At 36.8% G+C, this 25,885-nt stretch overlaps 2 protein-coding genes across 4 annotated transcripts in view; one reads left to right on the top strand and one right to left on the bottom strand.

Moving 5' to 3' along the window:
- The window catches only part of LOC106056780 (transient-receptor-potential-like protein), a 79,999-nt gene that overhangs the window by 53,141 nt on the left and 973 nt on the right, over positions 1 to 25,885 (bottom strand). For 2 of the 3 annotated variants that reach the window (XM_056038660.1, XM_056038665.1), the window contains exon 1: positions 17,671 to 18,326. The exons of the other annotated variant lie outside the window; for it this stretch is intronic. The gene's annotated coding sequence lies outside the window, so the exon portion shown is untranslated. Of the gene's footprint in view, positions 1 to 17,670; positions 18,327 to 25,885 lie in introns of those variants that run through there. 3 annotated transcript variants of the gene reach the window in all.
- On the top strand, positions 3,588 to 4,505 carry LOC129927836 (uncharacterized). The gene has a single exon (XM_056039364.1). It carries the CDS (start codon positions 3,588 to 3,590, stop codon positions 4,503 to 4,505), a length of 918 nt encoding a protein of 305 aa, XP_055895339.1.

Here is a 25,885-nt window from a genome sequence, read left to right as displayed (position 1 = left end):
TAATTATAAATCAGAAAAATACGCTAGCTAACTGTGTATAATATTTTATAAATTCACATTTATACCTTTTTTTACATTTATATTTCAATTTTTTACATTCCCATTTAGGAATTACAGCAAGGACTACAATAGGTGCCAATCTTACGAAACTCTGTAAAAAAAATACACTGTATTTTGTAACATCACAGATTCTTACCACAAATGTACAGTTGTACGTAAGGTGAAGTATGCATCTGATCACACTCGTGAATAATGTTCCGAAACTGTGGAACTAACTTACTAGTTGTTCTCCTTGTGACTGATGAAGAATTACAGTCAGTCAGAATCAACTTGTTTAGTTTGAAACGAGTATAAAAATACTTGCTCACGATGTATGTGGACCAGAATACTGTGAAAGTTAAGCTGCAAAGTTGTTGTTTTTAAAGTGTGGAAATAAAGCTTCTGGCATCCATAAAACTCTCGCTGAAGAACTGACTAGAACTTCTCTTTTAGGTCGTAACTTGCTTGTAGGTATGTCCTCTGGAGCTGAATCTGATTCTGAACCAAATGGTGAGCTGAGGGTGCTGAAAACTTAATCCAAGCTCTTGACGTCTTAAAATTTGCTTTCAAATTTCACAATCAAGGAATCGGAATAAGTCTTGTACTTTTCAGCCATTTGACTAGAAATAGTTTCACCTTTCAACAATGGAAAATGACAAGCATGTTTTCAATAGCTGGCCTGGAGAAATGGGATAACTTTGTTTAAACAGATTTAACATACACATACATTTCACGTGGAAGCAACGCACTGCAATATTCCCGATGTAAAAAGTGAAGTCTGTATTTCACTCTTCATTAGAAATATCAGTCACAGTCAATGTCTTTCAAGGAACATGGTTTCTTCCTTGAGACTCCATACTCTTCTCAATACCATCTTGCATATGCTAGGCCAGTGGATACTACTGTGGTACCGAACATCGGAATGTTTTGTTTTCAAATCTTGATGTACTTTTAGGAACTACCTGGTTCTTTAGCTCTGATAGATTTGATCACTGATATATTTTGTCCAATAATATGTCTGACATTGAAGGCAGCTTTGCGCTAATTTTCCCGTTAAAAGTTTATGGTTGGGGATATTGTTATATCAGTTGTTACACTTGCTATCTTGTTCCAACACTTTCAACACAGTTCTTCATAACATTGAATAAATACTGGCCCAAGTTTGTGCCTTTGACTGTATTGAAATATTTCCAATAAGAATAATCTTCGTTTACTTTAAACTTTTCAGAATGACATGTAGAGACAATGTTTCTTTAGCCTCTTCCTCATTAGTGATAAGAATCAGAAATTTCTAAAATGTATATAGATATTTAGAATTATTTATTTTTAAATATATTTGCTTTTTTATATGTATAACCTGTGGGCACACCTGTTTTCTTTAGGTGTTCGCGGGTCGCATAAAAGACTCCGGCGGGCCGCATGTGGCCCGCTCGTCGTAATTTGCCCACCCCTGGTTTAGATCTATTACAAATGTAATTACACGACTGATCCAAGATAATTGATACAAGTACACTTAATAGAAGCTTTTTTTTTTTTTTTAAAAGTATTTTTGGTCTTCCTCCCTCTATAAGAATTGTGGCACTAAAAATGAATCACAGTAATCTGCCCTTTGATTCTTAAGCTCTATTGTACGTTCATTAAGCAATACAATTTAGTATGAGGAAAAGCAAAGAGAAAGCCAAATGAAGAAATGGGGTGGCGTAAAGAAAAACGAAAAGAAAAAAAAATATGTAGAAAGATTCAGAAAGATATAGACACAGTTAACAAACTTAAGGACGCCAACTAAATAATAAACAATTACTTTGTGTTATTAGGGTATCCCATGATTTTGAATCGGCTTCCACATTTACACATCTAAAATGTTTGAAACATGTTTCTGTGATGATACATGTTCTAAATGGTCGTTTATCTATAAGGAAGGAAAGGCGGTTAGTGGATTTCGGTTAAAAAATTTAAACATCTTTTACTTTCTGAAAATAGAAGATTGTATAGTTATCTATTGTTTGTTTCAAACTGACTTGAAAGAGGCGACCTATAAAGGGGACTAATTCAGCGTATACCACCACTTCACTCAAGTACAATTTCTTTCCCTTGTTCCATTTACCAAACAAAATAATTAATTGCCAATAGTTATTTAACTAATAGGTTAATTTTTGTTTATTGATTCTTGTTTTGTCAGATAAAAAAAATTAATTGTTCAAAATTTCAGCTTGATCTGAGATTGGGTGTTGGAGAAATAGAGCTTACGAACTTTGTACCAGACACACAGAGTGAGTTGATATAAGCTTTGAAAAAAAGGGTTCATCTAAAAAAAACTTCCATTAATTTGGTTAAAGTTGTAACAGAGCATTCAAGATGTCCTGTCTGTTCAAAGGAAGATTATTTACCTCAATCGCTGTTTGCATAGCATCTTTACAGCCACAATGTTATCATAGCTGCATAGACATTCTCTTAGTGCCAGTGTGGTTGCACGAGGTAGGCCAGAGAACAAAAATACACTCAGATCAATAGCTAAATTGAAATAACGAAGCGCTTATTGATAAAACGTATAACAACTGAGTTCTGGAAAGAACTATAGTGACAGTTCTTGTGGCAGTGCAATGACAGGCTGTCGCGAGAAGAGGATATGGATTTGCAAGTCCAGGCAGAAAAGCCAAGTGAATATGTATTTAGAAAATTACAGGCATTACATACATAGTTCGCTTTTACAGCTGCCTAGGAAACAATACATAGCTTGAAGGAAGTTATCTTAGCGTCCGACTTGAAAGTCTTGTTTTGGGAACCCACAAAATGTATGCTAGTCTAGGTAAAAAAACAAAAGAGATGAAATATTTGGGGGATCTCTTTCACTGTAAGAAATCGTTGTGAACAAAATAGGTTTCATTTCTAAACCGAAATGTAAAGTAATAGTAATTTCTGGCCTTGCGATCTTTAAAGGCCATCTGTTTCTACGGCATAAGGTGAACGAGAGCGTCATGTGGCCAGCACAATGACCAACCGCCTTAATTTTCCCCAACTTATGTCAGATACCCAAAAGAATTTGCGTTCTAAAAATCAAGAAATTCAAGAGTCTTCACCGAAAGTTGAACCCCAATACCTTTCCGTTCGGAAGCCACGTTACCACTCGGCCAGCACGCACTCTAAACCAAGATGTGCAATAGAACGTGGTTCAAATCTTGATATTATTTTAATTGCACGTTCATATTTATTCTTGACTACTCACTAGTAGCCTACAGTTAGTACATGAATATATTGACTACTCACTAGTAGCCTACAGTTAGTACATGAATATATTGACTACTCACTAGTAGCCTACAATTAGTACATGAATATATTGACTACTCACTAGTAGCCTACAGTTAGTACATGAATATATTGACTACTCACTAGTAGCCTACAGTTAGTACATGAATATATTGACTACTCACTAGTAGCCTACAGTTAGTACATGAATATATTGACTACTCACTAGTAGCCTACAGTTAGTACATGAATCTATTGACTATGTAACAAAGACTGCAGTTTCTTTGTTTTTTAGATCAGAAAGAATGGATACCAAACCATCTATTGAAAGAATGGATACCAAACCATCTATTGAAGGAATGGATACCAAACCATCTATTGAAGGAATGGATACCAAACCATCTATTGAAAGAATGGATACCAAACCATCTATTGAAAGAATGGATACCAAACCATCTATTGAAAGAATGGATACCAAACCATCTATTGAAAGAATGGATACCAAACCATCTATTGAAAGAATGGATACCAAACAATCTATAGAAAGAATGGATACCAAACCATCTATTGAAAGAATGGATACCAAACAATCTATAGAAAGAATGGATACCAAACCATCTATTGAAGGAATGGATACCAAACAATCTATAGAAAGAATGGATACCAAACCATCTATTGAAAGAATGGATACCAAACCATCTATTGAAAGAATGGATACCAAACCATCTATTGAAAGAATGGATACCAAACCATCTATTGAAAGAATGGATACCAAACAATCTATAGAAAGAATGGATACCAAACAATCTATAGAAAGAATGGATACCAAACCATCTATTGAAAGAATGGATACCAAACCATCTATTGAAGGAATGGATACCAAACCATCTATTGAAGGAATGGATACCAAACCATCTATTGAAAGAATGGATACCAAACCATCTATTGAAAGAATGGATACTAAACCATCTATTGAAAGAATGGATACCAAACCATCTATTGAAAGAATGGATACCAAACCATCTATTGAAAGAATGGATACCAAACCATCTATTGAAAGAATGGATACCAAACCATCTATTGAAAGAATGGATACCAAACCATCTATTGAAAGAATGGATACCAAACCATCTATTGAAAGAATGGATACCAAACCATCTATTGAAGATTTAAAAGATAGCTCTCGGTTTTATTTCTCTAATCGTCAATCTAAAAGCATATAATAAACTTTCACTCAATGCACAGTCTGGAGTGGAGTGTTTCGTAAACTTCAGATTCTTGTATTGAAATAGAAAACGCATTTCAATAACAATAGATTGCGGATATTTTTGGTGGAAAAAAAAACACAAAACAGCATCTCTTAATCAACGAACTACAATAAAAGATTTTTGTTTATCAAACTTTTTATTATATCTTAAAAAAAAACAAACAATATCTACTTTTTCTTAACTGAAATAAAAATTGCAATTAATTTTGACTGATCAGAAACAAACTTCCTAATTAATTTCCAAGCCAAGAAAAAATGCCAATTAGTGAACGCGTTAAAAACACATTTGTTACAGGTATGTCAGACATGAGCTGGAGAATTCTTCAAGTTAGTCTCAATGTCCATATGTGTGGAGTATACAGAAGCTAAGCCCTTACCCACTTAACCGCAGAGCCTCCATATGTTTGGAGTATACAGAAGCTAAGCCCTTACCCACTTAACCGCAGAGCCTTCATGTGTGTGGAGTATACAGAAGCTAAGCCCTTACCCACTTAACCGCAGAGCCTTCATGTGTGTGGAGTATACAGAAGCTAAGCCCTTACCCACTTAACCGCAGAGCCTCCATATGTGTGGAGTATACAGAAGCTAAGCCCTTACCCACTTAACCGCAGAGCCTCCATATGTGTGGAGTATACAGAAGCTAAGCCCTTACCCACTTAACCGCAGAGCCTCCATGTGTGTAGAATAAAATGTTTATAATCATATTCTACATTTTTAAACAAAATATCACCCCCCCCCCAAAAAAAAAAATAAAAAAATTTTAACACAAAGTTTATACGAAGTGTAATTGTAACAATTATTCCGAACAGGCATGTAATTATATGTGTAATTACGATCGTTTTTTAAATACATAAAAAAATTCCCTCAGGGCTAAATGGGAGGCGCGGTGGCTGAGTGGTAAAGCGCTTGGCTTCCGAACAGCGAGTCTCGGTTAAAGGTGGTTAATCGTTGTGCTGGCCACATGACACCCTCGTTAGCCGTGGGCCACAGACACAGATGACCTTTATATCATCTGGTCTAAATGGGAACTTTACAGGGCTTAAATAGTCCTCAAGGGGACTAATTCAACTTATTCCACCACATCTGTCAAGTACGATGTCTTTCCCTTTTTCTAGATACCAAACAATATAATTAATTACCAATACTGAATTGGTTAGTTTATTTTGATTGATTCTTTGTTGTCAGTTTAAAAAACAAATTTGCAAAAATTTCTGCTACATCCGAGATTAGGTGTGGGAGAAACAACGTGTACAAACTTTTTACCACACAAACAGACAGACAGCGCTTTGTAAAACATAAACGTCTGTCGCTTGTTCTCCCTGTCATCAGCTCTTACAGCTCTACTTTGTTACTTGAATTACGACAGACCAGCTCATGATTTCATCAGAATCTTTTCATCCACTCTCCTTCACGCATGGTTACACATGAGATAAACACCTATTGAAAAAATCAGAGCAGGAAGGACTCAATCCTCCCGTGCTCTGGAAAGAAACTGAGCCGTTCGGCGTAATGCTATCATACAAGTCTTGTGACTGCTCAGACACGTCCCCCCTTAGCTCTCGGAGCTGGGGACACTCGTACAAGATATGCGACACTGTTTCGATGCTCTCTCCACAGTGACGGCATCTTTGACATTCTATGACAGGATTTCCAGTCAGTATCTCAATACGTGGCGTGAATCGATGACTATTACAATACCACAGAGACGATCTTTACATTGCAGGTGTGACACTTTAACCATTTTTAAGGTGATCTTACCCTCGCAGCTTTAGTTGCGTGGACTTTGTGTTTGCTATGCAATTTGACAAGTTGAGACTTAAACTCGATCTTCTCACTGATTTAATCACTAGGATTTCTAAAAAAAGAATCATTCAGACGGTATCAAAATTGCCTTAATTATTTACAAACTTCAATGTGCAGAAAAGTATTGAATTTGAGTGTGTCTTGTTGGAAGAACATGGACTAGACGTTTCAGGGCATTGTATCGCATAACCGAATCATACAAAGTCGAGTACATGAAGTCAGTTACAATTTGTTGAGAAATGCTAAAAGACTTATTATGAACTTAGCTAGAACACAGTGTAAGTGCATACTGTTTTATTACAATTGGCTTATATTACAGACAATTTGTTTGTTGTTTTTTTTGGTTATCGTCTAATCATTTTCCTATAAGGTCTAGATCGAAGCAATTTATGAGATTTCAGTCATAAAACTTCCCAGATAGTCATCAATAAAACTAGAATGATCTTATTGAATGTACTTCAATGTATTAATCGGGAAATTGAGAATAGTGCTGTATTTCAATGCTATACAGAACTTTCTATTTTGGATGAAGAACCAAATCACAGAGTCTCTATCGGACATTGTGTTTTTTCCCTATCGCTATGAGCCACTAAATGTCGTGTCTTGATGAAGCTGTGGACATAATGAGGTTTAATCTCATGGCCAATTGACGCTTGGGCAAAAGAAACAATGTGATATTGCTTGAGAATATTAAGTCGCTTCTCGCGCATTCATACACAAACATATACACACTCACAAACACTCACACTCGTACTCTCTCTCTCTCACACAGACACACTAAAACGCAAAATATCACACAATACTCTCTCTCACACACAAACTGACACACAGTAACACACACGCACACATACTCAAACGAATACAGTCAGTCACACACACGGTCAAACACGCACCAACACAAATACACACACACAAAGAAGCACGCCTAAACACACATACACACTAATTTGCACACACTTACACACAAACACATACGCTCACACACGTACACCCCCACACACTTACACAAACACACTCAAGGCTCCATTCTCTGTCTTATCTTGTTTTGTCAGTAATAGGAAAACTCCTGTTTAAACTGGATGCTCAAACTGTATGAAAATGCATGTCCGTTCGTCAGACCGAGTGTAAATGTTCAATATATTTTGCTGTTAGCACAGAAGCGCTAAAGATGACCTTCCGATCTCACTGACCTAGACAACAGTGTGGTTCCAGACGGCCTGACACTGTTTGTACTTCGTGTCTTGGGTCAGATGGGGGGGAAAAAAGCCGGAGGAGACTGGTCATTTTAAGGGTCAAGCAGCTCAATCATGACAGGAAGTGGTCAGCAGGCACCAAGAGCATCATTTGATCTGACCAACACACACACGTTTAGATCCACTGGCTATCAGCTAAATTCTTCTATTAGTTCGCATATTGTAGTATGTTCTTTTATTTCTTCTCATTCTTATCTTCTCGCTAATTACTTTTATATTGCTGGACTAAAGAGGACAGAATAGAATTTTTTTACTCTTCAGCATAAAGAAACAACTATAATGTAGGTCTATGGGGCCTCCTGCACCACAGCCCCCACGGGTCATATTCGGCCTTTGATACTCGTGCGATCCGTCCACATAAGACTTCTACCCACAGTGCATAATGTAGCGGTAGTGGATCGGTAACCCCATAAGACTTCTACCCACAATGCTTATGTAGCGGCAGTGGATCGGTAACCCCATAAGACTTCTACCCACAATGCTCTATGTAGCGGCAGTGGATCGGTAATCCCATAAAACTTCTACCCACAATGCTTATGTAGCGGCAGTGGATCGGTAACCCCATAAGACTTCTACCCACAATGCTTATGTAGCGGCAGTGGATCGGTAACCCCATAAGACTTCTACCCACAATGCTTATGTAGCGGCAGTGGATCGGTAACCCCATAAGACTTCTACCCACAATGCTTATGTAGCGGCAGTGGATCGGTAACCCCATAAGACTTCTACCCACAATGCTTATGTAGCGGCAGTGGATCGGTAACCCCATAAGACTTCTACCCACAATGCTTATGTAGCGGCAGTGGATCGGTAACCCCATAAGACTTCTACTCCAACACTATCTGGGTGGCGGTAGGCATGGCAGAGTTACAACAGTAATATTATGACAGATGTGCAAACTAGGAAGTACTAGCAATGAAATGGAAATGTCAATCTCATTTAATCTTAATAACTGTAGAATGGTATTTGATTACAATGGACCTCATTCACCACGTGATCTTATTGATAAAACAATGAAAAAAACTATCACGTGACAACCATCATGAATTAAACATGAGATCGTAAATTATATAGAAGAGATAAAGCACCATGTGGCTAAATGTTGTTTGTTTATGATTGGTGAATGAGGTCCATTGTCAATTTGACAATGTCAAAATTCAACTGTTTCAATACATAATACAATTTTTATTTTAACCCATAAGAGAAACTGTAACTAGAAATCAAGAGGCGTGCCCATAATGTTAAAAAAAAAAAAGAAAAATAACTGTCCCGTGGTGTACTGGTCAAGGTTGACAGAGAAATATAAACCGGATGTTTTGTTACACATTGACTTCTAGTAGCTTCGATTTTTTACACAGGAGGGTAAATAATGTAGGGGAGATGATTAATTTTTTTAAAAGTTCACTTCCGTTACAACAACGTTTGACAACACAAACTATAAATATAGGAGACAGTTTGTTTCATGGGCCGTAATCAATGACATTGAGTGTAAAAGCTTGAAGCACAGACCTATACATATATTATACCTACAATGGAAAACCAAAACAAAGTCGTTTCATATCGTTAAGTACGTAGCTTTTTTAAAGATGTAAAAGAATACACAACGAGAGTCGGAAAATCGCTCTTTTCTGTCTTAGAAAAGTAATAATCTTTGGCTTTCAAAGTTTAAAAATAATTCAATCCCATTTTGCAGATATAATATAAGGCTACTATTCTATAATATAAGGCTACTGTTCTATAATATAAATCTACTATTCTATAATATAAAGCTACTATTCTATAATATAAGGCTACTATTCAATAATATAAGGCTACTATTCTATAATATAAGGCTACTATTCTATAATATAAGGCTACTATTCTATAATATAAGGCTACTATTCTATAATATAAAGCTACTATTCTATAATATAAAGCTACTATTCTATAATATAAGGCTACTATTCTATAATCTAAGGCTACTATTCTATAATATAAAGCTACTATTCTATAATATAAGGCTACTATTCTATAATATAAGGCTACTATTCTATAATATAAGGCTACTATTCTATAATATAAGGCTACTATTCTATAATATAAGGCTACTATTCTATAATATAAGGCTACTATTCTATAATATAAAGCTACTATTCCTTGTTACCTTCCATTAACATAATATTTAAACAATTCAAGCCTGTTGATTTTAATCCTCTTTCGATTTTATATTGTACATTTAAATAGATTGATTACCCAGGTCTTTATAGGTCTAGATTCTGCATCTAGAAATTGTAAAATAATAATCTTGAGACGAGTGTGCTCCGATTTACGGTGTTAAATTACTCGGACTGTTGGTTCAAGTGCACTTGGACTCTCGACCACGCTTATTGTTGAAATTAAACAACAATGAATGTTATTAAAGGAAGTACAGTGATTGTTTATGATTGGGAAATTAAATTCTTCTATTTCGTAAAGAGGATTTCTGTTGGTTCTTCCCCATATCCAGAACCAAGGCATACGACTGGACATTGGGTTATCAAAACTCACTTTAGAAAATACTAAGTAGTATTAACAACCTCGACAACTGTATCCAAATAAAATAAGAAAAAAAAAATAATTTTACGTTTGGAAGATAAGCGACTGTGAAAGTTGACTAAAAGTATAATATTCCCAAAGGACTTCATTCACCAAAACGAATTGTCACGTGATGTCCGTGGGTGCAACATCGAGCAATTTGGTCACGTGATATCCTTGTTTGATGCCAGTTAGGTCGAAAGTTGTATAGAAAAGCTGGGGAGCACGTGACTCGAGGGGTGTTTGTTTACGATTGGTCAATGAGGGTCCCTTGTGATATTAGCTGAAGTGGGGGTGATCACTGACCTCGCAGACAATCGTTAGGTCTGGATTATTTTGACTAACTTTTAGAGGGCAATAGCTGCTTGGGACCTGTCACATCGTTCGGGGTACTATTAAGTAAACTGCAGTATTTTCCCTTTAATACATCTCGAGTGTGGCTGTTTATGATTTAAATGATAATTAAAAGATATTGCCAGTGTAATACTACTACTACGATGTTGGAATATTAATTTTTTTTTTGAGGTATGTGGGCTTAAGCCTCTGTTTTTTGGGGCTTAACGCCTCTTTTTGGTTATTCTGTCCTCATATATTGCCATGTTTAGCAGACACCTACAACCAATATTATTTCCAATTAATATCGTGGAGATAAGGTCGCTTCTAATAATGGGAAGTAGTATATAGTACACAGCAAATAACAAGAGAATGATATACAATAGATAGTGTGTGTACCATGGGCGTTGCCGGGGGTTGGGGTTCAATCCCCCTTTACGAAATGAAAATCCCCCCCCCTGCAGGGAGGGGTGGAATTTTATGACTGATTTTTCTCTTTGATTTTGTCTATTTTAGGCCAGATTATAATATTAAACCATCACTTGCCCCAGCGCACCAATGGGGGTTTTCAGTTTAAATCCCCCTCCAGGGGGTCTTGAGGTTAAAACCCCCCTCTTCTGTCAAACAAATAAATAATACAAACGACAGTCACCGAATTCCATGAGCGTAGTTAAGGGGGATTTAACCCCCTCCAAATTTTTTATGTTAAACTCGCCTCTTTCGTGCAATATTCAATATCTTTATATATAAGCGTTTTTAAGACATATTTTAAAAAGCTATTTCTATATGCTCAGATATTCTAGTTTATACAAAAATTATTCATCAATTCATTGTTGTTTAGCAGCTGAGATACTTGTTTGTTTGTTGTTTTTTGAAGAGATATTGAATTTCCGGAAACTTTGCAATGTCAGGGAAAAAAATCGACAACATTGTTTAAACCCGGATATATCATTGGGTTCACTCCCCTTGAATTCATCACTCGGACGGAGCATAAAGAAATTGAAAAATGTTTTTGGGCGAAATGTTAGGAATGTGCCAGGAAATCTTAATGGATTACGTCGTTGTTTAATTTACATAACAGGTTCTGAATACTTAAAGTTCATTGGCAGAGTTGTCCAGCGTTTTCATTTCTTTAAAACTCATGTATAAGTTAAAATCAAATTATCAAACAAGCACTTCTGTATCGAATCTAGGATGGCGCCACGAGTCTCCATGTTTGTTTGTTTAATATATATAAATATATATATATATATTACGGAGAGTTGCAGGACCTGTCCTAATGATTTCGGGGCCCTATGCGAAACGGATTGCGCGGTGCCCAGTCTTGGTAGAGATAAGGATAATGTCAAAATTAAGATTTCGTATTAGAAAATACATTTTATTAAATGAAAGCTGAAATGCATTTTTTTTTAATCGCGCGTAGAATTGGCATCCAAAATGGCAATTTTGTCTATCTTTCAGGAGATTTTTATGAGTATTCAGGAGATTTTAATAATTTCAGTAGATTTAAAGTAATTTTTTCCTATATTTTGCCATTACAGGCGATTTCCAGGAGGCCCTGGAAAATCAGGAGGTCACGGAAACCATGTTATTATATATAAGTTATATTGGTTTAATTTTATAATTTACAGCTATAATTAGCACGGGGCCTATGAAAGTACGGGGCCTACTGCGACTGCATAAGTTATAGTGGCCTAAGTCCGGCCCTCTATTGGCTCTATGTCTACTAGCCTAGCTCTAAGTCTCAACTCTGATTCAAAGTTTATTCATGAATGTTTAGATCTACTTGTTACACTACATGTCCATTGTTTCTTCCTTTTGAGGATTTTTTTGTTAGTCTGGTGATCATGAATCGTCCATGAAGCACATTCGTGCTGTCGGACCTATATATAGATAAAGATACAGGAGGGTTTATAATTCATTGCGTATTTTCCGGTCTTAATTTTTGTTTTTGTTTCTCTATTTCATTTGGGGGCCTCCCTATTCACTTCACCTAGGGCCTTCAGTTACCTTAGGCCGGCCCTGAACAGATCATAACCTCTAAGTCGCAATCAAATGCAAACAAAAAAAAAAGTTTTATGACATGAACTAACCATCAGCGTGAATGGAATCACACAAAGTAGATTACTGAAGATTTGGACATTTCAGAGCTAAATGTAAACCTCTCGTCATTTGTTTATTTAGAAAAGAGAACCTGAATTAAGAAACGTAAATCACATTCAAGGGAGACCAGTCGGTTGCTGATCAATCTTTAGAGAACGTTGGGTTCAAAAGTCCACTTAATGGGAATCAGTTTATTGACACGAACGTGTATTCGTAGGCTTCTTTAAAAAAATTCCTTTCAGACCTTCAGATCTATAGGGCAGATCTATAGGGCAGATCTATAGGGCAGATGATGTTAAGCTCATCTGTTTCTTTGGCCTACGGTTTACAAACAGTGTGTCATGTGCCCAGCACAACGACCAAACGCTTTTATTTTCTCCAACTAAAGTCCGGTACTCATTAGAGTACGGTGGACTCAGGGGCGCCCAAAAAATCCCGAAATTCTAAATCCCAATCTTCACCTAGATTCGAACCCAGGATCCCATGTTCGGAAGCCAAGCGTCTAACAACTCATCCACCGCCCCCCCCCCCTCGTGGGCTTCTTATGTGATATTAAATATTTGGTCTAGAAATTTGCGCTCTGCACTGGTCCTGTTATTGAATACTGCCCGCTTCCATCCCCCGCCGTTCATTTCTAAAGGAATACCAGAAGATTATAAAACGCAAGATTTAAGTTGAGAAAACAAAATCTGGAATAACAGACGAGTTCAAACTGGTATCTAATGTAAAAAATACCAAACTTTTTTTGAAAAATACGTCATCTATGTCTTAGGTATCGATTCTGGCCTGCAGACAACATATTGATTTGGCAAGCAGACAACTTACTTAGTCACTAAGACTATAAAGTCATTTATCTGTGAACGCCAGACCCTGCTGGACATGAAGCAACAGCAGCGTGTCTCTACAAATGTAATGATGGGGTGAGAGATGAGATTAAAACGAGTTTCTGAGCGGAGAAAAGTCGAGAAGACGGCGGAGAGAGTACTCTATGTTCGGGAGAGTCGTCAGTGCTAGAAGGAGGTATTCCAGAGCACTACGGGAGGATTAGTCCTTCCTGTTCTGATTTTTCAATTGGAGTTCATCTCACTAGGAGGTATTTGTTTGAAAAAAAAAGGGGGGGGAGTACAATAGAGCAAAAAAACAACACAACTTTTTACAATGTAACACTTTACTTTAACTACACTTTACTTTAACTCATAAACTTTTTATAACAAAGCTTATATTAAACTCCCTCTGTCTGGTACAAATCTTGTACACATTATTTCTCCCACTTCCCATTCTCGAATAAAGTTGAAATTTTGCACAATAATTCATTGTTGAAGAGCCTAAACATAAATAAATCGAAAAAAATGACAAATTATTTAATCATTTAGTCTAATTAAATATTTTTGTTTTATATAGAGACAGTGCTAGTTAATGGGGGAGATAAGCCTTGTGTGGAGAATTAGGTCGTCTGCTAAAAATTTAAAACTTACAAAAGATAACCATAAAACTTTTTATTTTTACAAAGCTTTTATCAACACTCCAGCAGCGCGGTAAAAAGTTTGTGAACTTTAGAAAGAAATTGTACTTGACTGAAGTGGTGGTATAGGCTGAATTAGTCCCCTTTATATTATGCCGCTTTAAAGTAAGTCTGCAATAAACAATCTTCTATTTTCAGAGGCACCTCACAAGTGGAGTGGGCACCTCTTGTAGTACTTATGGAGCACTTTCCGGGGGGAATATTCTTCTTGGACGAGACGAAAACTTGGCAATGAAGCACTCAAACTTCTTGTGTACACTGCAGCTCATTTTGGCAAAAGGAACTGCAGATATCCGATTTAATTTGGGCAGATATCTGATACAGTTTGGGCAGATAACCTATTCAGTTTTGGCAGATTCAGCTTGGGCAGGTAACTAAGTCAGTTTGGGCAGACACCGATTCAGTCTGGGCAGATAACCAATACAGTTTTGGGCTCAGCAGCGTCGCATGATCTCTCAGAATGAAGAACTGTTTGCTGCAAACTGTTAGTATTACATTTTTTTTCTGGGAGTCTTTCTCATATTTGTGTTTAACCGCTATGCAGCGAAGTTTCGGATTCCGAGTTTGCCTTCTCCAAGGATAACGAACCCACGACCTGCCCAAAACGAAGAAATAGAACTTTTTCCAAGGAGAAGATTCACCATCAGTCTCAACTTACAGGCCAACCACGTCTTCTGTGTGAACATGTAATAAATTCAATCTAAAACAGATTACTGAGTGACACGTTTCACCACACTCTCTCTCTCTCTTTCTCCTTTTCTCTCTCCCTCTCTCTATCTCCGGCTCTCTGTTGATCTAGCACTCTGTTGAGTCTGAATTGATATCATCATGCTAAAGACACCGTCCGAATCTAGCTCGACGCGCGAGTGTGTGTGTGTGTGTGTTCGTATATGTCAACCGTCGGAAAAGAAAATGAAATTTGGTGAGGGGATACAACCACAGAGGACATGAACCAGACTTGGAAGAAAACTTGAGACTCGCTCACTTACTCGTGTTATTACTGGCTATTGGATACAAATACAATAACCAGAGAGGTTCTAATGTGTAAAGATAGAGAAAAAAGCACACACACAAAAAAACTTCAGAAAACACCAGAAAACATAAGAAAGAAAAGGAAAACACAAGAATACTTCAGAAAACACCAGAAAACACAAGAATACTTCAGAAAACACCAGAAAACACAAGAATACTTCAGAAAACACCAGAAAACACAAGAATACTTCAGAAAACACCAGAAAACACAAGAATACTTCAGAAAACACCAGAAAACACAAGAATACTTCAGAAAACACCAGAAAACACAAGGCAGTACCCAAAATAAATGGACAATAGAGATGGCTACATTACTGATGCTGAAAATGTTAAATGGTAAAAATACGAATAAAATGAATTGAGAAACCGAAAATGTAATCAATAATCGTGCTAAAAAATGATATTTAATTTGTTGATATATTATCTTTAAGTAATAGCGCCCTGGCTCATTACTAACAGGCATTCACGACCAGAGGCCATTCAAAGATGCAAAGAAATAATTTATATGTATATTTTTAACATAATTTTATTTCGCAAACCATATTTACTTCTCATAGTTATTTCAATGTTTTCAGCTTGATCCGGAAAATAAACGTGTACAAACTTTTATATTATCTTATAAAATGCAGACGTTACTTCAAAAAAGAAGATGATTACGTCTACGCGTCATTTAGTCATGCATGTTAACCAATGACCTAAATTCTGCCAAGTCACTGGTTTTCCTGGCTAGCTCAGGCAACCCATTCCATGCTGTAATAGCACTAGGGAAGAAGGAGTATTTGTACAAATTTGTTCTCGCATATGGAACGAGGAATGTGCCTTTATCTTTGTGTCTTTCTGAGTATTTTATTACATTTTTTTTTAATCTGAAGATAATGGTTCAGTGTTTTATGTATCAATGATACTTTACTTTTGAGTCTTCTCTCCTGAAGGCTTTCTAAATTTTACTAAAGGTGTAACTTTAGTCCAGGGGTTCTCAACCTATGGGTCGCGACCCCTTGGGGGTTGATGTCGATTTTCCACGGGTCGCCTAAGACCATCAGAAAAAAATTTTTTTTCCGTCTAAAAAACTTGACATTGTACATGGTATACTTTGAATATTTTCGAAATAAGATTTGTAACTAGTTCAATACAGAAGTAGAGTTGATGCAGAAGATGACATTTGTTCTGATCTTGCAAAGACTGACATACAATTCCTGATCTGGTCAAACAGAAACAAAGCTCAACCATGGCAATGACTTTGAGGCTTTTTTTCACAAACTGTCGCAACATTTTTGTAGCAATGTATGACTCAATAGCCGGAGTTGCTTACCTTGTCCAGTCATGTTTTCTAAATTGTCACATAAGTATCAAATCATGAATATGGGGAACAAGCAATTGTTAAGTAAATAAATACAACTCACGAAGATACAACTTCATTTAGCTGCAATTAAAGCTATTAGCAGAAATATTGAGTGTTTCTGGATTTAACATACAGCTTTGGCATTTTCTATCAGTTATTTACATTTGATTTCGATGTTATACATGACCCGAAAAAACAAGAATAGATTTTGCGGGGTCGCCGTATAGTGGACAACTGCAAAAAAAAAGGTCGCTGTACTAAAAAGGTTGAGAACCGCTGCTCTAGTCAAATGTGAATATTCGTTAGTTATGAATCTCACTGCTCTATTTTGTGTCTGTTCCAGTTTCTTAGTATTTTCTTGAGCTGAGGGGTCCCAAACAGACATACAGAGAAACAGACAGACAGGCATAATAAGTTGATATAAGCTTTGTAAAAAAAAATATAAAAAAATCACACTCTAATGCATTTAAAAAAAAAGATAATTAAACTATCTTTTTTATTACAAATAGTTAGTATACAACAAATGTCTGAATCTATAGAAACACAGAAAGAATAAAATGTTCCTAGACAAAAGATACTTGTCTGTGGATATTGAGTTTTTGTCGTTGCTGGGTAAATCTTATTGATTCTACTCTTTCCTATTCGCTACCACGGCTCTAGAATGACTTCAACCTAAGAAGTATTACATTTTTATTACGTGTTTAAAAATTACTTCAAAAACAAAAACATAAAAAAAAAAATGAAAGAGCTTAAATAAGGGGAAGAACTCCACATTTATAGCCATATAACAATAATGTGAGATTTATTAACCTTAACGAATATTAAAAAAAAATTTTTATTACCACTAATCAACTAATTATTTGGTTAATTCTTTTTTTATTGATTTATATATAGTTAGGAACTATGAGTAATTGTGTAACGTTTCAACTTGATGGGAAGGGGCAGAAACAACGTGTACAAAAATCGTATCGGACAGACAAAGTTGATATAAGCTTTAGGATTTAAAAAAAAAACATTGTATATGTAAATGATAATAGAATAAAGTGATTTTCTTGGGCTGTGCAAATAAATACAATCAAATAGACTAGCATTGGGAAAACTAGGAGAAAGAAGTGAAATAGAACAGTCTTAGCGGTATAAAAATAATATTCCAAATTTAAATATTATGTTCCATACATACCTGATAGAACTGAAAGAAAAATTTAAAAAGAAGAGAAAAAATCCCTGAGGTCAGTTAGTCCACTACGGATCATTCGACGGACCGACACTTCCAAACATTTAATCTAAATAGACGAATGTCAAAACAGGAAGAAATCAGTTTTTCCCTCGCTTTCTGAGAGCAAAGTCGCGATGCCGTCTGCACTCTTGTGTCTGCTCATTGTGTGGGAAGAAGGAGTTAGAGAGTAGGCTGGAAAAAAAAACAACAACACGTGGAAGCTTTAAGTCGAGGCTATCGATTCACTTATTGGCGGGTATGTTGTACATGTGGCTCAGGGAGGGGGAGGGGGGATTAATGAAGAGTTTGATTGATATTAATGTGCTAGATCATGGCGTAGACATCAGTAATGGTGTTGTTCCGTGGGGAGACTTGCTACACAAATCACCCTATGTCGTCTTGAATTACTCGAGATAATGACATCTTTTTACTTTCATTCACCTCTTGGTGAGAATGTGACCTTACTCTCTCCTTCTCTTTCTCTTAAAAACAATACAACACAAGAATTAAGTCAACAAGTCATTTCTTCGAAATCCGGCGGACTCGTGAACATTTCTGATCGATTCATGCGAAATTTGGCTTCGACTGAAACGGAAGTATTGTCAGACAGTTTGGTGTCAGGGGGAAGAAACGCCCACGCTCAAGTCTTCTATGCATTCGTTTTCATGTCCGCAGAGCCCTGCGCAGTGTAAGTCTTAGCACATATCACCTGAAAGGACGTTATGACATTTCGTCCAACTAGAGGCAACATAACACCCAATTGAAAAAGAGGAAACATGACAATTCACCTATGAAAGAGGCATGACATCTCATCTATGAAAGAGGCAATGACATCTCACCTATCAAAGAGGCAATGACATCTCACCTATCAAAGAGGCAATGACATCTCACCCATACAAGAGGCATAACATCTCACCTATCAAAGAGACAATGACATCACAGCTATCAAAGAGGCAATGACATCTCACCTATCAAAGAGGCAATGACATCTCACCTATCAAAGAGGCAATGACATCTCACCTATCCAAAAGGCATAACATCTCACCTATCAAAGAGGCATGACATCTCACCTATCCAAGAGGCATAACATCTCACCTATCAAAGAGGCAATGACATCTCACCTATCAAAGAGGCATAACATCTCACCTATCAAAGAGGCAATGACATCTCACCTATCCAAGAGGCATAACATCTCACCTATCAAAAAGGCAATGACATCTCACCTATCCAAGAGGCATAACATCTCACCTATCAAAAAGGCAATGACATCTCACGTATCCAAGAGGCATAACATCTCACCTATCAAAAAGGCAATGACATCTCACCTATCCAAGAGGCATAACATCTCACCTATCAAAAAGGCAATGACATCTCACCTATCCAAGAGGCATAACATCTCACCTATCAAAGAGGCAATGACATCTCACCTATCCAAGAGGCATAACATCTCACCTATCAAAGAGGCATAACATCTCACCTATCCAAGAGGCATAACATCTCACCTATCAAAGAGGCATGACATCTCACCGAAACAACAGACAACATGACACCCAACCAAAAAGAAGAGGCAAAACCTCATATAACATCGAAACGTGAACAGTTTTTTTTTCCCTTTAACCTTTCCACCTACATATGAACTGGACATTACAAGGTCCTGAATGTCCTTTATGGTTTGAGATGACCGCATCCCTTTTATGAACCATGTGACCCGGGAAGGGCTTTTATCCCGAGGCCAGGAGGAGAAATCGGCTCTTCACCAGCTCCTCTGTCAGGAGTCCCCCGGCGACTAGGTGATCATGTAATCACACCCGGCTTGTCATGTTGCACGGCCCTCCAAGCCCCGACATGAGTTCCTCCCCTCATGCTGGGCTGGAGGCCCAAGCCTCACGTGGGGGCCCTCCTTATGCCTATACTGTCCCATCGCACCCGTGAGGGGACCATCACCACTCGTATGGGCCCCCACAAGGGTCCAGCGACCATTGCAGCTTTCCATTTCCAATAACCTCTCATGATATTACTCTCAGTCGCCTCACTCAATACAACTCATGTCTACAACGATACACAGAGCTCCCGTGGTTCCTTGATTTGTATTTAACACTGTCTCTCAGGCCTGGTTAACTTCACTATCCTTCAAGCATTTTCTTTTCCATCAAAACTATCCATACAGAAATATCTTCTTTTTGTTTTATAGAGTTTTTGGCTTTAATGTGTATATGATGGAATAAAAGGGCGAATCTTAAAAGAATGTGCTGAACAACTAGCTGAACCTTTCCAAGATATTTTTTCTACTTCATTACTAAACCATGAGATACCACCTGTGTGGAAGTCATCTATAATTGTACCTGTACCATCACAAAAGAGATACAAGACACCGATAGCAAAGACATACAGACACAAACACTCTTTTGTTCCACTGGCAATCAAATCATTAAATAACAACAATCTGATATAAACTTTGTCACATGTAAATTATGAGTGAGTCTGGTGTGAATGTACACTTTGGTTTCTTATAGTCTTAATGTTTTTTTGTTTGGTGTAATGCACATATTGTAAGACAAATTTCCATACCGACAATAAAGATTATTATTATTATTATTATTATTATTATTATAAAAATGTTATATACATATGTTGATTTATACAAGGGGTAAATCCATGATTGTTCATTCCATTATTATAGATTCAACTCAGCTTCACCTTTACTATTCCTTAGTCTGATGACACTGTTGGGACATTGTCGATAATCCGTCGACCAACTTTCTCCATTCCGGTCATATTATCATGTGGTGTAACAACTATATATATATGAGAGAACTAGATTTTGAAAAGAGAAGGGTTGGCGTTGAGAAGTCTTAAGTTCCGTAGCTGCTGTTTCCAACACGATACACATGGTGGATGATAGTATTTTGAATAACGCTTTAGTTTCGGATATATAGTCGGAACAGACGAATGGACAGACGGACAACACAAAACCAATAGCGCCCTTTAAACAAACACAAAAAACGAGTGATTAGTCTCAGAGTTTAATCGACTATAACATAAACTGTATTTAATAACAATGTGTTTCGAGGGAAAGGCCGATGCCACCGAAAAGATGTAATTTCTATAAAATAAATGTTGTCTTTTCATCTTATATATATAACATAGAAACATCTATTACAATCAGCCTGGCTTGCTTTATTTTCACTATTGTAATATTACATGTATTGTTCTAGTATTCTTTGAGCTATCGAAAGATGTGAAACCGTCGAACCGCGAGATCATTATTTTTATGGTATGGTTGGTTAACGTTTTATTAAAAGAATACAGGAGCAGAAATAGCTGCCAACTCTAAATTTTCTTTCACTATGACGTCATTCGGATCAATAAACGAAAGTTAGCCAGATTTTTTTAAATGTGAATAATTCTGTAAAATTCTAAAATGTTTTTGAGGGTATAAAATCTGCAGCACAATCAAATGCATAATGTTTTTGTGACTGATTTACATTTAAATAAAATATTTTATGTTGATAGATATACGGGAAAGAAAGTCTTGGAAAGTTGTGATGGAAACAAAAGATAGATGGATTGATGGATGTTTAGAGATATAGATAGATAGATAGATAGATAGATAGATAGATAGATAGATAGATAGATAGATAGTAGATAGATAGATAGATAGATAGATAGATAGATAGATAGATAGATAGATAGATAGATAGATAGATAGATAGATAGATAGATAGACTGACATAGAGGACAGACGGAAGGACGGACGAACGAACGGACGGACAGACAGACAGAAAGACATATAGGCGGACGGACGGAGGGACGGATGGGTAGATAGATAGATAGATAGATAGATAGATAGATAGATAGATAGATAGATAGATAGATAGATAGATAGATAGATAGATAGATAGATAGATAGATAGATAGATAGATAGATGGATGAATGGATGGATGGATGGATGGATGGATAGATGGATGTGGATGGATGGATGGATGGATGGATGGATGTGGATGGATGGATGGATGGACGGACGGACGGACGGACGGATGGACGGAAGGACGGAAGGACGGAAGGACGGAAGGACGGACGGACGGACAGACAGATAGATAGATAGATAGATAGATAGATAGATAGATAGATAGATAGATAGATAGATAGAAACCATTGATAGAAAGAAGGCCCTGGTATATTCTCGCCGAAGTTGGAACATTTAAAAACGATACACGAATAAATTCGGTTATAAAAATATCGAGTATTGAAGAAGATTTGACTTATTGTGTTGATTGATCATTTCTTATTTGTCCACTTGTTGAGAGGTCACTTGTCAGTGCAGTGTACTTTCTGGAAGCAAGAGAACATTAAAAACAGAAATCTCTTGACCTTTTTCCGTCCTTTTCTATCAATATTCCCTGGTCTTTTAAATATTTATCTAATCTCTCGCTTTTTTTAAATCTATTTTCAGCACAAAAAAAACAAAAAAACAAATGTTATTAATCTCTAAGAGTCAATGAAATACGGGATGGTCTCCGGTAAGGGGAGATAAGTGGATCAAGAGCAGACGATGTCTGGTGGCTACGTGGTACATAGGTTGTAAGTAAATACCATTAGTAGATCTAGTTGGAATATAGTGAACAGGTTTAGAGATATCTATCGGTGGTAATAACAGGTTGGTTATCAATCAGTAGATATTAATGAGGAAGCCAAACATGCTTACTAAGTTTTGTAGTAAGTAAAAAAAAAAATATCAGGATTAACTTTTAACCCTAAATGAGAGGTCATGGCCACACTTAACATGTCAAAACTCTACCCTGTTTCAGTCCATAGCTATTTTTGGTAAATCTTGGCTGGTCATGGTAGTTGGTTGCCTTACTTAAAATTGTAAAGTACTTTTTTGTCTTGCAAGACTATAGGAATGTTATCCTATACAATTACTAGATATTTTAAAGTCTTGTTCTATTTTAATTATCTCAGTGAGCTTTGTCTTATTGGATTTGGTCTTGCATGATCATGTCTATTTTGATCATCGACTCATTCATAGGTGGAGCCTGTGTGGGTGGATCCTGGGCGGACACGGTTCACGAAAACGACTCTAACGATTTTCGTAGAAATTTGGAAACACAATTACTAGTTATCTGGTAAAACTCTAGTCTGACCATTTTAATTGTTCAAAGTAAACAAAAATTAATTTAAATTTGGCAAGTGGATTAGACAATCTTTACCTTGAACAGACTACTTGGGGGGTATGTTGGCCCTTTTTAGGTTTTAGATTTATAGGCCTACATACGCTTAACCAGATTTTTTTTTTCCATTTTCGTTTAACGTTTTTACTCTTTAGTTATTATGAGTTTAAATTTAATAATAATAATAATAATAATAATAATCTTTATTGTCCGTATGGAAATTTGTCTTACAATGTGTGCTTTACACCAAACAAAAAACATAACTATAAGAAACCAAAGTGTACATTCACACCAGACTCACTCATAATTTACATGTGAAAAGTTTATACCAGATTGTTCTTATTTAATGATTTGATTGCCAGGGGAACAAAAGAGTGTTTGTGTCTGTTTGTCTTTGCTATAGGTGTCTTGTATCTCTTTTGTGATGGTAAAATCACAAAATCCTGACACAAAGGGTGTCTTACGAACATTCATCAGCTTCATAAAGAATAGAAAGCCTTTTTTTTAAATATTTTTTTTATTGTGCTTGTTATAATCATGTAAATGTCTTAAACTTGATAAATCAAAAAAGTTAAAGAATTATTTCATTATTTGTTGATGATTAATTATTATCTTTCCTATAAGAGGAAAAAATGCTACTTAATGAGAGATGTTGATATATGTATAAATATATATGATGTTCTCAAACAAGGTTTGTCAAGTCCTTATTGTGTAAACCCTGGTTTGTCAGATCCTTAATGTGTAAACCCTGGTTTGTCAGATCCTTAATGTCAACTGCTATGCACGCCAAGTTAACATAGTACAACGGACCAATAACATCGCAGATCAAAGTTAATTATGTGCAGGGGTGGGCAGGGTGTCAAATTCGGTTATGGCATTAGCATACAGTCCGGTATACAAATTACGTTCCATACCACAGTCGTGGGCCCACAAATTGCGTTCCATACCACAGTCGTGGGCCCACAAATTGCGTTCCATATCACAGTCGTGGGCCCACAAATTGCGTTCCATACCACAGTCGTGGGCCCACAAATTGCGTTCCATACCACAGTCGTGGGCCCACAAATTGCGTTCCATACCACAGTCGTGGGCTTACAAATTGCGTTCCATACCACAGTCGTGGGCCCACAAATTGCGTTCCATATCACAGTCGTGGGCCCACAAATTGCGTTCCATATCACAGTCGTGGGCCCACAAATTGCGTTCCATATCACAGTCGTGGGCCCACAAATTGCGTTCCATACCACAGTCGTGGGCCCACAAATTGCGTTCCATATCACAGTCGTGGGCCCACAAATTGCGTTCCATACCACAGTCGTGGGCCCACAAATTGCGTTCCATACCACAGTCGTGAGCCAGGGCGCATTAAGCCACTTTGCGCAATTGGCTGCTACTCAAATGACTGTAAAAATACGTAAAAGATCTTTAAGGGTCAAATTATGGGGCTGCTAGGGACTCATTTACATAAGAGAATATTTAACAATCTTTTACGATCCTTGTTATCATTTAAAATTACCACTTCGGCTACCCCCACCGGCTCATTGTTTTCCGGCCCACATTTGCCCATATACCTATATAGCCATTCCGTTCCTGTTGGTGTGGTGTTTCATGAATATGGAAGACAAAGTTCAAAGTTTACGAAAACCTACAAGTTTAAACCTAGATCAAACATGTGATGTGATACTAGTTCTCTACAATACAAATCACAATTCAAGTCACTTTGATAACGTGTCACGTAGTAATAAACTCAAGAGAAAAGGATCACATTAACAATACATGTTATTCTTTTCAGAGTAATTAGTGGAGGTAAAGTAATTCTTTTCTGTGTCGCCCCTAACTTTTTTTTTTCTCTCTCTCCCTTCCACTCTCTTAACCAATCTTTCTTTCTCTCTCCTACCTCTTCTCCTCTTTCTCTCCCTCTCTGTGCCAGATAGAACAAGATTGTCACACCTGTACAACGAATGCCATTTTGGTCTCATTAAGTTTGTAATTACAGGCTCAGATGTTTAATTATAATTTCATTCTGTGATTGTGGTGTGGTTGTAGCTGTGGTGTGGTTGTTCCTTGGTTGTGATTGTGGTGATGTGGCTGTAGTGTGGTTGTGAAATGATGGTGTGGTTGTGATGTTGTGGCGTGGATGTGGTGTGAATTGGTTGTGATGTATTGGTGTCGTTGTGGCGTGGCTTTCTGTGGTTGTGATGTGGTGGTTTGGTTATGATGTGGTTGCAGGCGCGGTGGTTGAGTGGTAATGCACTTGGCTTCCAAACCGGGGTATCCTGGGTTCGAATCTTGGTGAATACTGGGATTTTAAATTTCGGGAACTTTAGGGCACTCCTGATTCCACCCAGTTCTAATGGGTACCTGAAATTAGTTGGGGAAAAGTAAAAGCGGTTGGTCGTTATTCTGGTCACACGATATTTTCGTTAACCGTAGGTCTAAAAAACAGATGACCTTTACGTCATCTGCTTTATAAATCGCAAATTCTGAAATGGGGAACTTGTGGTGTGGTTGTGGTATGGCTTTGGCGCAGTTGAAACGTTATTATATTGACTACATATTTGTTAATAAAAATTATCAATTTTTTTTTAAATAAGCGCAATTTTTTAAGAGTTTTATGATTTTACTTGGATCTTCTTTGGCTGTTGCATGTAGACAGTTACACTTCAAAATATTTCTTGATCTTATAAACTTTGTCATTTTAATTTAGTTAGAAGTACTAATTGGTTGTATATTTATTTAAATTACGATTAGTTGATTTACATAATTATTTGATTATTTAAAAATTGAAAGCCCATTTAGCTTTAAGGTAAAAATATGGACCTACAAATGTATTTTTAGTCTTAGAAAATGAAATTTAAAGGCCCGTTCTGTTTTTCTTTCCCTCTCTCTCTCTCTGTAATCCTCATTTTTTAAACCTGCCCCTTGTAATTTCTCCGACATATTTTTTTTACAATGACAAACTTTAACTTTTTAAGAATCCTCCGATTGATCGATCCTTTAACACTGA

The sequence above is a fragment of the Biomphalaria glabrata genome, chromosome 8 (genome assembly GCF_947242115.1).
Source record: "Biomphalaria glabrata chromosome 8, xgBioGlab47.1, whole genome shotgun sequence".
Taxonomy (NCBI): Eukaryota; Metazoa; Mollusca; class Gastropoda; family Planorbidae; genus Biomphalaria; species Biomphalaria glabrata.
This window is presented reverse-complemented; position numbering and strand designations above follow the sequence as displayed.

Coding starts and splice junctions, on each gene's coding strand:
- LOC129927836 (XM_056039364.1), top strand. CDS start 3,588: ATGGATACCAAACCATCTATTGAAAGAATGGATACCAAACCATCTATT.